Consider the following 13,864-nt stretch of genomic DNA (forward strand, 5'->3'; position numbering starts at 1 on the left):
ATGGCTGACCGGCTTGTACCTACCATGGGGGAGTGAGGTGCCCTAAAAATATGAGTGCGCCGAGCTCTAAGATTTCTTTTGCCGGCCCTGATCAGAGAGAGAAATTTTTAACCAAAGAACATTACTAAACTCCATATAACACACTCACCTTTGAATAGTGGACTTATTTTAAACACAGCCAGAGGTCCCAAGCTGGAGAATTGGCCTAAGGACAGTTCCATGAAGAAGAGGGGAATTCCACAGATGGCTAGCATGATGAAGTATGGGATGAGAAAAGCCCCTGAAATATAAACATTTCCCCAGAGTGAAACTGATCAAACTTCCCATGAAAATAAATAAACATACGTCTCTAACATTTACACATGACAGGCACATTGTGGCTCCCTAATGAGGGCCCTGGGTTTTCAGCACTAAGGCACTGGGCAGCTCTGTGATAGGTTTGGTAGATTCACCAATAAAAAGACAGGTCAGTGGGAACCGGGTGTGTGCAAATCTCATTCCATTGTGTTTTTGACAGTTCAAAAACATTAGGAGCATCTGAGATGTATAAATGGGCAGGAATGACATTAGAACCTTCCTCTACTGCTGCAACTTAGGCTTTATGGAGAGGGATTTTAAAGTTCATTCAATAGGAAAAAGAAATATAAAATGGTCAGAGCTTCTCTCAGAACCAATGAACTGGGTCTCCCTGGCATACTTCTGATTGATTAAGCAGTGAAAAACATTGGAAAAGCAGACAGTATTTACCCTGCAGGCAATATATATATACTGTGTATGTGTATATATATATATATATATATATATATATATATATAATTAAATACATACTTCACACTTTATAAATTGTCATCACGGACCTTAAAACTCAGTTACATAAATGTTTTCACTCCACAAGTTGTTATGAAACCAGATTGTTATCGGGAGATGCACCAATTGGTATGCAAACAATGGTTTCTTAGATCTTGAGGGATGTGACGGCCGCGCCTATTGATTTTGACTTTGATTTATTATGTTTCTCACTCTTTTTCTGTTTTGAGAAATGTTGGTCATTTTATATTTGTATGTATGCATGTTAAAATACATATATATTACATGTAATTTATTTTTCGATTATACAATTTTAATTGCGACACTGTTGAAGAAAGTATATAATTTTTGTATTATTTTCCAAAGTTCTGAAATAAAAAGAAATTTAAGAAAAAAAAAAAAATGGTCATCACTAAATGACTGAAGTCAGTTAACCATATATAAAACATTAATTAATAAAAAAAAACAAATATAAACATGTAAAAGATATATAGGGCCAGATTCTGAGTCAGGCGCAGCTCCGTATATGGCTGCAAACTGCGAATATTAGCATACTGCGCATATGCAGGAGCAATTTTATGCATTTTTATATATCTCCAGCTGGTTTTACCCTTAAAAATTAAGGGAAGACTCACAGCAGCTGCAGCTCGCAGCCTATTACATAAGCCCCCAAATCACCTTATGATGCATCATTCAGAGTAGTGGTGGATTTCCTATTAAGCATGAGCATATGCCTAGGGGCACCACTTGCTGGGGTGGGCACAGAGCCCCTGTAAGCTACCGGCTGATATGGCCTCTCCAGTGGCCAGGTAATTCCTTCTTTTATTCTCGTCATTACAACTTTTGACAGATTTTGGGGGTGGTGAAGTTGGGACTGTCTTGACTGGACCGCCCCAAACATAAGGGGGGGCAGACCAGGAGTGATGTTGTATGTGTGTATGTGGGTAAGAGAGGATGGAAATGTTTTCAACTATGTTGTGCCTAGTGGCCGCCTGACCCATAAATCTGCCCCTGATTCAGAGACAATTGTCCCTTATTCTGGTGAAAAAGCCATCTCTCTATTTACTGAGCTCATATAATGTTTCAGTATATTGTAATCCAGAACATTATTAAATTGTTGCAGTAATATTGCAGAGCTTAATGAATCTCCACCAAATAAGCCAAACTATGCATGATGAAAGCTCAATAGCTATCCATTAATCAGAAGCACGCATAGAAGATGGTAACGTTCCGTTGTACTTGTGATAACCCGCCTCCTAATGGTGTCTCCTTTTCACAGTCTTGCCAGGCTTCGCTGTCCCCAGTATGTAATCAGGTGGTACTGTGAACTATTCCAGAAATGCAAAAGGCAAGATCTACTACATATTGGCTACATATAGTTGCCATTAGAGTCCAAAGAAAGCTGTGTAGTATACATGCTCTGACATGCAAATGAACCCTACGCGTTTCTCCACAGTTACTTTTGAGGTTTCTTCAGAGGTAACCTCTGGAGAAATGGAGGGGGGAAAAAATTATTTTGCCATTGCTAACTGAGCAGTGAAAGAGATAGCTATGAGCAGAGTTCCTGTGACCTAGACAGTGAAAGAGAGATGAGCCAGTATGAAGGCAGACCAGCAACTGCGGGAGGCAGAGACCGGTCATCTGTTTCAGAGTCACAGGTGAATTACAGTAAAATTGAGTTGAAATCCAAGGTCATGGGAAAACCTAAATGTGAAGTTCAAGGGGCTGATACAAAGTTGTTTGCTAAATAGTCATACATTGCTGAAAAAAATAGCACGTCAAGATATTGTATGTCCACCCATATGCAGAGTCACAGACATTCGAGATATGTATGTCTCCACATATGCGTCAGACTTGCCTCCTCCCCCGAATCTCAGGTGGCAATCCTGGAAGAGTATTCAAGTTTCCCGGAGCTGCCTGTGTATCTCCAGCGCGACCAATATCCTTGAAGTGAAGTGGGCAGTCCGCACGGCTGATGACGCATTTCGTACGTCATCATAACCCTGCCTCCTCTTTACAATGCTGGTAATCTTAGCATTGCATATCAGGCAGGGGTCCACAAGGACATGATTGTGCCATCACACCCAGCCACTCATGCTATGACCTGGGGCGCCTGTTCCCTCCTTCACCCCAGGACTCTGACTTGACCTTGCCACCTCCAGCTATCTGGTTTTTTTTGCTGTTTGCTGGCATCTATTGTGGGCTAAAAACCTTCTCTTCTGGACTCCCAGACTGCACACACAATGCTCCCGAGACTCTCCCCAATACAATCCTAATCTTTCTGGCTAATGGACTGCACATGCACCCGCTTCCGAGACTTCCCCTGATGCATCATGGGGGATGTAGTCTTTGTTCTGTGTCCAAATTGCTGCAGCTGAATTGGGGCACTGGAAAGCTCTGATGCAGGGGAACTTGCCCTACTGTACTTCCCCAAACTACTTGCCCCCTAGGCACATGCCCCACATGCCTAGTGGGAAATACAACACTGACACCGTGGTGCCCTGCACTTTGCCTACCTGGCTGTCCCCTTCCATAGGGGGCAGCCAGAAAGTGGGCAAGCATGATATGCATACAGCGTGGGGGACAAAGTTGGAGTGAGAATGACAGCTACACAACAAGTGGGCATTAGCTCTTGAGCAAAGTAAACATGTTATCACCCAACAGGTCTAATGATATCACAATATACCATTGTAATGAGATGAACAAGAAAATGTATTCTCGGAGGTTTTCAGAGATGTAAAGGCAAGACTCCGCATTTATGTTGTGATTGCAATAGCAAAAAAAAATCGATATCCATTTAGCTAATAATAAAGATGCCTTGGTTCCAATTCTCTTCCTGTGCCTGTGAACCACTTCACAACCAACGTCTGCATCAAGTGCTTTCAGACCTGCCTATGTGGGGATCTGTGTGGCTTCTTTAACTGGTGTGTGAGAGGGGGCTACAGCCAGCATACAAGGCATGAGTCAGGTGAGACATCACCCCAACACACACAAAAAAAGAAGTGGTTACAAAATGGCACAATGTTGGGACTCCTGAGCTGATAATGGAGAAAAGTTCATGTGACTATGTAATAGCCTGCATGATGCAGACATTGGCCTGGATCCAGCAAGTTATCCTGTATTTTTAAAGGGGCAATCATTTAAAATGCAAATCCAGGTTCGGTGGAGCTGTGGTGAGCCCGGTGGCTGTGGGAGCCGGTGCCAGAGATGCTAATGTGGGAGCCAAGTTTTAGAGCATATAACTGTTGTAGCTTGTCACAAGGGAATGGTAGTCAAATACTTGGTTATATCACTTCCCAAGGGATTGGGAAGACAGCAGGAACTTTTGTGATTTTGATCAAAATTGAGCCACTATGAGAAATTCCAACCACCACCAAGGTTATCCCTGCCAAGATGTAGCCTGCACAGGATGAAGAGCAGGAACCTTTGCAAGTGGTCCCTGCTTATGTTACTGCAGAGGAAACGATGACATATGCTTCCCATTTAAAGCAATGGCACATTAATTTCTCCGCAAGTATTTAATTAATTCATTATTATACCTATTCACATAGTACATAGTTAATTACCTCCGCCGTTGGTGTACGCTCTATATGGGAATCTCCAGACGTTGCCCAGGCCCACACAGTATCCAATGCAGGACAGGAGAAAATCTAACTTTCCTGACCAGTTCCCTCTGTCTTCTGGGTATTCCATGTCCAGTTCTGCATCGTCTCTGTCACTGGGACTCATCAGCAGATCCGGAGTGATGGGCTAGGGATAACAATAGTAGTAATAAGGTCATTAACTCTCTTTAATGTATGCCAGATTACGAGGAATAATGCTTTAGGTCCAAATAAGTATTTTTTTGTTACTTCATATTTGGACAATATGATTGGTCTCATTGAAACTATGTATGACACATTAATAAAGCATGATAATAACAAAGAGGGTGCATTCCACAACAGGTTGAGGGGGAGATGTATCAAAGCTTGGAGGGAGATAAAGTGGAGAGAGAGAAAATACCAACCAATCAGCTCCTGGCTGTCATTTTTCAAACAGCCTGTAAAGTGATAGTTAGAAGCTGATTGATCGGTACTTTATCTCTGCCAAGTTTGATACATATCTCCTTATGATTTTTGGGGTTTCATCCCAAAGCTAATTAAGGGAGTGGTCACGTTATTTTCTGTACCAATAAGGGGCCTGTTGTGTTCCTTCCCATGGGAGATGTATCAAAGCTTGGAGAGATAAAGTGAATGGAGATAAAGTACTAACCAATCAGCTTCTGTCATTGTACAGGCTGTGTTTGAAAAATGACAGCTTATTGGTTGGCACTTTATCTCTCTCCAAGCTTTGCTAAATCTCTCCCCATGCCTGATTGGAGGCTTTTGTGGCAAACATAAGTGTCACGTATGAATGAGCCTATAGAGGAACTAGCACTATTGCAGAGGGACGCAGTGACTATAGGGCCCGGTGATGATTCTGGTTCATCAGCTCCCGCTCTGGTCTTTGGAGCATGCCAGTTGGCTGGAACATGCCCAGTGAAGCTCACTTTGGGCACTAGAGTGGGGGCCCCACTGTTGCACCAGCATTGCAGGACCCCACAAAATGTATGCCCCTGACTTAGGGGGCAGATTTATCAAACCTTCTAAACAGAACAAGTGGAGTTAGCAACCAATCAGCTGTCCTTAATAAATGATAGCTGGAATCTGACTGGTTGTTATAGGTAACGCCTCCACTTGTCCTTTTTAGAAAGTTTTTGATAACTCTCCCCCAAGTCCCTTAGGTTTTAGGGGCACAATTATGAAAGCTATTTTGTGGGAAATCCTCTGAAAACATCTGTGGATCCCCATAAAATCTAAGTAACCCTTAGATGTAACAAGAAGATACTGCAGTAAATATCTTCGATAACCACGGTTCCTTCATTTCCGACCACAAAAGCAGCCACCATTGCGGTTGCTATGTAAGTCGGATTTACCAAGCACCAGTACGCGACGCTTGGCCTTGGCAGCTTATTCCATGTAAAGATGGTGTTAGACCATGGTAGCCTATGGGCTACTTCTTCACCAATGGTCGGGCATGCGCAGTATGCATGCCAATACCAAACCAGGAGGCAAAGTCATCGCAGTAGAGATCACTTTGCTTATATGCATTCTAAGTATTATAGGCATTGACCGGGATGGAGCTATGTCCGAAACTGTTAAAGGACACTGTTAAAATACATTATCAGGACCTGATTCAGAAATGTACGCTATCCCGATGGTTAGCATACATCTCCGATGGTTTAGGGTCTGCGCATACTCGCTCACAGTTGCCCCAAAGCTGTTTGGGGGCAGGCGGTGGCGTGGCTGGCCATCGTTTCCGGAAACGGGGGAGTGTTGCCACCATTTTCCTGGAGGGATGAGGTGACAGTCTGCATCGGTGGACGCATATTTGCTGGCCACGCAGCTGCCATGACCCGGCCAGGCTGCGGTGAGCTTCAGCTGCTGCAGCCTGGCCAAAGGCGCAACCATTGATTTGCGATCGCTTCACTTCCACCTGCACACACCGATCGGGTTACCGCGAATACTTGGTTATCCTGCAGCTCATGCGCAATGCCGAAAAGGTCGTGATGCTCATCAGGATCTCCTGCAGCCCACCAGCAAGGGATTGAGGGACAGGGCTGCACTACTGAAGGTAACAAGCTAATGCCATCGCTTGGTGCATCATGCGAGATGCCAGCCCCATAGATAACTATGCGGATGGCCGATGCGAGGGCTGGCAGCCAGACTTACCGCCTGTTTTCTGTATTGGAACATACCACATTCTGCCCTTAAACATCAGTTTCCGCATATTTTTAAGGGCAGAATTGATTAATAAATATAAATAGTCCCCAGAGATGTATGTCAGTTATGGTATCTGGACTATAGATAGACAGTTAAAAGGTCGACAATGTCTAGTGAGACACCAGATGTTAGAAAGGGACAAAAGGTCGACACACTAAATGTCAACATGGAAGAAGGTCAACAGGAACAAATGGTCAACAAGGTCAAATGTTGACATGAAAATGGTCAACACACAAATGGTCGCCACGTGATTTTTTTTTACTAGGGTTAATTTTAGGGTTATGTTTAGGTTTAGGCACTTAGCTGAGGGTTAGGTTTAGGCACTTACCTCAAGAGTTAACGGTTAGACATTTACCCTACAGTTAGTGTTAGGCACCAGGAGGGAGGGTTAGGCACTTACCGGAGCGTTAAGGCACTAGAAGGGATGGTTAGGGTCAGGCACTGACCCCGATGGTTAGAGTAATGGGGGGCATCCACTAGACGATTTTATCCCTGTCCAACCTCTTAACGATTTTCCCTTGAAGTTTCCCTTGAAATATGATCTTCCACTCTGAACAATTTGCAAAAGATTTGCAAACGATTTGCAAAAGATCTAACAATAAACTATGTTGTTTTAATCTGTGATTGAGAGCTTTCAGCTATAGTGGGCAGATAGTGGTTCATCGTTTGATCGTTCAGCGTGAACGATGTGTAAACGATGTGTAAACGATGTTTAAACGATTTGTAAGCAATCAAGTGAAATTGACCTGCATGTTCAGTCGATGGAGGAGACGATCAAACGACCAGCGGGAGCGCGCATCGTACATCATTAGAAACAATTACTGCACGATTTGCAAACGATGTTCAAACGATGTTTGAACGATTATCAAACGATTATCAAACGATTTTATCATTATCGTTCAATCGTTCAACTTTATCGTCTAGTGGATACCCCAAGGGAGGGTTCGAATGAAGATCAGGGTTAGAAAAACATAACATGTGTCAACCATTAACGTGACAACCTTTTGACCCTGACGACCATTTGTACCTGTCAACCTTCTTCCATGTCGACCTTTAGTGTGTCAACCTTTTGTTCCTGTCGACATTTTGTCCCTGTGGCCCTATTGCATGTCTAACATCTGGTGTCTATCTAGACATTGTCTACCTTTTAACTGTCTAACTTTTATACCACACCTGTCATTTCTTTAAGGATAATTAATAATAAAAAACCATTGTACAAACTGCGTTTAAGCGATTTAGAATGTTTTTTATTTGTTTTCAAAAGTAAAAAAAAATCACAACAAAAACATTTGCTGACATCCATTATTCCACAGCCGCAGTTTTACATAATCTGAACGTGATACGATCAAACGTACAATTACAAGATGAGGTTTAAAGGCCACTGGAAATGATAGCTTACAAACAGCGCTCTAACTAGAGCAGAAATAGTCTTGTGTCTAATTATATAGAGTTATTTATTTATTTACTCTTTTTCAGTTCGCAGATAAGGAGCTATAAAATTAGGTTTAATGATCGACTTCACCACTGCAAGCACTACAGAGCGGGGGTGCACGGCCCGCCAGTTAACCCACTAACAATAGCTGAACTGAATGTAGAGAGTCATATATTGCATGCTGAAGGCACAATGTAGACTATAACATTATATACAATGGAGACCTGTCTGGTTAGTAGTATCTTTACACGCTTGAGACCCAAAGCACAATTTACGACGCTCTCCTTGTGTCAGGATCCAATTTTATTGGTGTATAAATTATAAATGATTCCAAATTATTGCAATAGAAAAGAATTGGCAAAAGCAGCAGACTAATATAACATTGTGAATATGTACTATATTGGCAAGATTTACACCCATTAAATATTGCTTAACAAGTTAGTACAAGTAGGGCTGCAATCCTTCTGCTGGGTGTGGTATGATTCGTCGACAGTCATCAGGTTGACATGATAACACCGACATGGTTGAACGGTCGATATGCCACATGTCGGCATGGTCAACATGACGACTGTGGTTGTGGCGACATTCACCATGTCTACACGGATATGTTGACATGATGAACTGTCGACAAACCTTCTATAGTGACCCACTGGTCGCTTACTTTCTCCTGGCGTCAGCTCCAGTGTCTTCTTCCGTGTGCACAATAGATGATGTGTGTACCCAGCGATAGCAGATGCGACTGGACGATATATCGGGCGGTCTGAACACACTGCACGATTGGGTATATGACCGCCATATATGTCTTTCCCCCGCTGCAGGCCAATCTACAGATGCAACGCAGGATGCACGGAGGCTTGCAATACACACTGGATGTTTGTTGTTCCGATCCATCAGAAATTGGCAAATTGTCCAATATATTGCTTAATGTGTACCCAGCGTAACCCTCCCAGTGTCGCTTCACTCTAGCCGTCGGCATTCTCAGCATGTCGACATTTTGCACGGGGACAGTTCCGATGTCGATATTGTCTACATAGCGACATTCTAATGATGTTGACAGTTTGAACAATGTCGACATTCTACTGTCGACATTGAGGTTACCGTCGACTTTCTGACTGGATACCCTTCTGCTACTGCTCTCAGATATACTACGAATAAAATGCTTTATTATTTAAATAAAGCATTTTTTTCACATGTGAATTCTTGTCAAGTTTTTATCTTAAGGCCCGAATTCAATTACAGGCGAAAAGTCGGAGAAGTTTTGCCTCTCCGATTTTCCGCCTCCTTCGTCTGTTTCAGAGGCGGAAACGTTATGTGCGCGTCCCTGCTTTTCTCCCTATTCAATTCCTAAACAGGCGAAAACGGAAACCGGCAAATGCGGAACAGGCGGAAAGTACAGTCCAGGGTTGCCTACCTTTAACATTCTCTTCCCGGGAGAAGCCCGGGTAAGAGATGCAGCAGGGGGCCGACGGGGGCGGGGCTTGACGATTCACGTCATTAAGCCTCGCCCCCTCGTGGTAAAATTGCCGCGATTGGGCACAATTTACATAGGGGGCGGGGCCAAATGCTGTGATTCATGCAGAATCACAGCTTAAGCCCCGCCCCCTTCACGGAGACCCTCGATTGCCGCGGGTATTCTCCTAATTCTGCCCACTTCACTAGGAAGTGGGCAAAATGCGGGAGAAATGCCTACCCTTCCGGGGGTGCGGGGGGTTATCCGAAAAATCGGGAGCCTCCCGCGAAAACCGGGAGGGTAGGCATGTATGGTACAGTCAGAAGTGGGGAAAGCAGTCTGTACCCAAACAAAGATGCACTAACATAGGGAATCAATGTACATGTGTACTAATAGCCCTAATAAAAGTGTTTGGGTACTTACGTAGTTTAAATTGCTTCTTATTAGCGTCTTTGCAAAAGTGGTGAAGAATGGCATTAAGTAGTATTTTTTGGTGAAAATAAGTAGTCCAGTCAAATTTGGGGTACATGAAAATGGGTGCTAGCATATTTTAATGTTTCTAAAGTGAACTTTTAAGAAACGTCAAAAACGCACCTGCAATCCCAAAAACACCTGACCCATTGTTGCAGACCCCCAAGAAGTCTATTTTTGTAGGTTTTATGCTTGTCCCCCCAGTTTTTACTTTTCGCCCCCAAAACAAAAGTACTTTTTTGGGGCGTTCTGAGTTTTTTTTTTGCTGATTTGTTTTTTGGGGGCCTGTCCCAAGGCTTCTGAGTCGTTCCCCACGTTTGTACCCCAAAATAACGATTTTGCACTTTTTTTCACCTGCTATTCATAGCAGATGCTTTTCTGCCTATTACATTGCATTGAGTTTCCGCTTAGGCAAAATCGTCCTGTAATTGAATATGGAGATACTTTGAAAACAGGCGGAAAGTCCGAATCCGCGGAGACTTACTGCATCTCCAAACAGCACTTTTCACCTCTAATTGAATCCGGTCCTATATTTGATAAAACACTTTTTATTTACTTATTTATTTTTTATTATTTATAGAAATAGAATTGGAATTCCAGGTTTGGGCACACATTTCCGTTGTGAGTGGGCAAAGCAGCTAGCCAGATCCCCATGCCCCAGATCCCCATGCACCAGATCCCCATGCTACAGATCCCAAAGCGCCAGATCACCATGCCCCAGATCGGGATGCGGTTAATATCCCGTCGATCGGGATGCCGACTGCCGTGTGTCACATGGAGAGTCATCTTCGTTAGTGCATACTTGCACCAGATTATAATAGGCGCAAAAGATATACCTGAAAACAGGTCTATATATACTTCTGCTCAATACTGCATAGGCGGCAGTTCCATCGACACGTGCTACCTGAGCTTTGCCGACGTTACGGCCCAGTTATGCCTCTCCGGTCATAAGTGTAGATGTGACTGAAATGCGTACAACGCTGCATCACCTGTACTTGGGCACACCTGGTTCTGCAGCATGCGCCGTGCAAAAGCACGTAAGATACACACCAAAAGGTATATGTTCCACCGCTGGCGGACATATTCTCATATGTGTTACTCTCACAGGATATCCTCAGGAGAAATCCTCAGACAGACAGAAAAGCATTTATTTCATTTTCCACGGCTTTAAATGGGATAATCATGAAAATATCCAATGTTTAAGACACCCTCACACTGTTTCCAGCATGTTACACAGTTTAAGTATGCGAGACGTCCCCTTGTGGGGGCTCTCAGGGGTTTCCCAGTACAACCTAAGCTCTTTACCTATCTGGACAGCTGAGGATCATTTGCAAATGTTGATTCACTTGGATCAGTGAAGGTCAGCCCTTGGCTGGCAGATAACAGAAGCCTGGGAGCCATATGTAATAGGGTGAGAGTTTATAAAATGTGAGAGTTTAGCAGCACATTCTTACATTGGTCAAGTTTTATCTTCAAATTGGGAAAAGATCTGGATGAGAGTTTAAATCATGAAAGTTTTTTGTGTCTAAAAACATGCGAGTTTACTGCTAAAAGCTTACATTTTCTAAACTCTCACCCGATTACATTTGGCCCTAAATCTGGAAGCCAAAGGAAGGGCTAACTGTGCCAATCAGTACAGATATCAGTGTATCAGTGAAAGAGGTAGATTTAGTGTTCAGCAGTCAGGGACAGTATAGGTGACAAAAATATCAGTGACAGGACCCCTAAAACTTTCCCTGGCAAATGAACCAGCAGCCATATTGTAAAGTAATCTGTACCAGCATCAGCTATTGCAGAAGTAAATGTCCAGTTTAATTTCAGTTATTGCATGAAGCTAAAAAGAAACAGATTTTTTCTTCCTACAAATAGAGCCTATCATCACATTTTCCAAGCCGCATGTAGGAATGCAGAATTATTAGGCACCGTCTAGGCCCAGACGGAAAAAGTGGGTGGAATTTTTAAGTGAGACTGAGCAAAACCAACATTTAGCCATGAAAATATAAAGAATTTGTACATATAAGAATAAAGTTAAATGTGTTTTTTCTATTAGATTTATTCATGTGAAGTGCAAGCCTCACTAATCACTGTGGAGGCCGGCATTTTGTACACTATCCATTTTGCAGCCTATCCATTCACTAGGAGGATCCAGTGACATCACTGACAAAACAGCTTTCTATTCACTAGGAACCAGTGACATCACTGACAAAACAGCCTACCCATTCACTAGGAACCAGTGACATCACTAAGAATGCAGCCTACCCATTCACTAGGAACCAGTGACATCACTGAGAATGCAGCCTATCCATTCACTAGGAACGAGTGACATCACTGAGAATACAGCCTATCCATTTACTAAGAACCAGTGACATCACTGAGAATGCAGTCTATCCATTCACTAGGAACTAGTGACATCACTGAGAAAACAGCCTATCCATTCACTAGGAGCCAGTGACATCACTAAGAATGCAGCCTATCCATTTAGTAGGAACCAGTGACATCACTGAGAATGCAGCCTATCCATTTACTAAGAACCAGTGACATCACTGAGAATGCAGTCTATCCATTCACTAGGAACTAGTGACATCACTGACAAAACAGCCTATCCATTCACTAGGAACCAGTGACATCACTGAGAATGCAGCCTATCCATTCACAAGGAACCAGTGACATCACTGAGAATGCAGCCTATCCATTTACTAAGAACCAGTGACATCACTGAGAATGCAGCCTATCCATTCACTAGGAGCCAGTGACATCACTAAGAATGCAGCCTATCCATTTAGTAGGAACCAGTGACATCACTGAGAATGCAGTCTAACCATTCACTAGGAACCAGTGAAATCACTGACAAAACAGCCTATCCATTCACTAGGAACTAGTGACATCGCTGAGAATGCAGCCTACCCATTCACTAGGAACCAGTGACATCACTGAGAATGCAGTCTATCCATTCACTAGGAACTAGTGACATCCCTGAGAATGCAGACCATCCATTCACTGGTTGCTCATCGATAAATGCAGCCATTTTGCTTTGTAACTTAATGGGGTCAATCCAATTAGGTTGCTAAAGCAAGTTTGTTTTATGAAACTCGCAAACATTGCACGAATGTGCACTCCTGAGAAATGCAAGGTCCAATTAGAAATTCCAATTTGTACTACTCACATTGAGGGTGTGTAATTTTTGCCATAACATGCGACTTAGGAGAAAGGCATGAAAAGTGGGGAAACCATCCTGGTAAAATCATACAGAAGGGAAGGCTGTTAGTGGGTACAAGGAAAGTATTGGAGGTTTTTAAATGGTGTACAATGGGTAATTTGTGCATTTAAAAAAAAAAATTATAAAAAAACCCAAACATTTATCGTATAATCACAAGCGACTTAAACAAAAAGTGCAAAAAAAAGATGATTTTGTGGTAATTGGAGGCCACTTTACTTTTTTTTCAATTTAAAAAAAAAAAAATATGCTAAGCAATTATTTTCCAATTAAAAAAAAAAACATTTTAATTAAATTTGGGGTGCTTAATCAAATAAAATAGTTGAGTTTCGGGTAATTTGAGCCCAATTTTTTTTTAACAGCCAAACATGTAATCATGGGCCAATTACACTAATTGAAAACTTCCAAATGCCTAATTAGCCATTGTGTGTGTGTGGGGGTAGGGGTCCAAGGGGCTCAGGCCTTGATTCAGAGCCGGATGCTCTGAAAGAGCGCTCGCTCTGAATCAGGGCGTTTTTTTTTTTTTTTAGTGCGGCCTCCTGGCCTCTCGCATAGCTGTGGGTGACCAGGTTGATGGTCGCGATGGTCTTGACCATCGCGACCATTGGGCTTGCGACGAGACCCTTGTGGTAGGGTCTCGCAGTCGCAAGCCCCAGAGAGATTTCGGCTCTAACAGAGCCGGAATCTCT

At 42.9% G+C, this 13,864-nt stretch overlaps 1 protein-coding gene across 1 annotated transcript in view; it reads right to left on the reverse strand.

The window, feature by feature from the left end:
* SLC6A7 (solute carrier family 6 member 7) overlaps nucleotides 1–13,864 on the reverse strand; it is an 82,950-nt gene that overhangs the window by 64,106 nt on the left and 4,980 nt on the right. Inside the window, exons 2-3 of the mRNA XM_088478265.1 lie at nucleotides 4,374–4,557; nucleotides 149–280 (exon numbers count right to left, since the gene is read on the reverse strand). Of these exons, the coding sequence (XP_088334391.1) occupies nucleotides 149–280; nucleotides 4,374–4,557 (316 nt within the window). The remainder of the gene's footprint in view (nucleotides 1–148; nucleotides 281–4,373; nucleotides 4,558–13,864) is intronic.

This window comes from Taudactylus pleione, unplaced genomic scaffold (genome assembly GCF_031769625.1).
Source record: "Taudactylus pleione unplaced genomic scaffold, aTauple2 ptg000212l, whole genome shotgun sequence".
Taxonomy (NCBI): domain Eukaryota; kingdom Metazoa; phylum Chordata; class Amphibia; order Anura; family Myobatrachidae; genus Taudactylus; species Taudactylus pleione.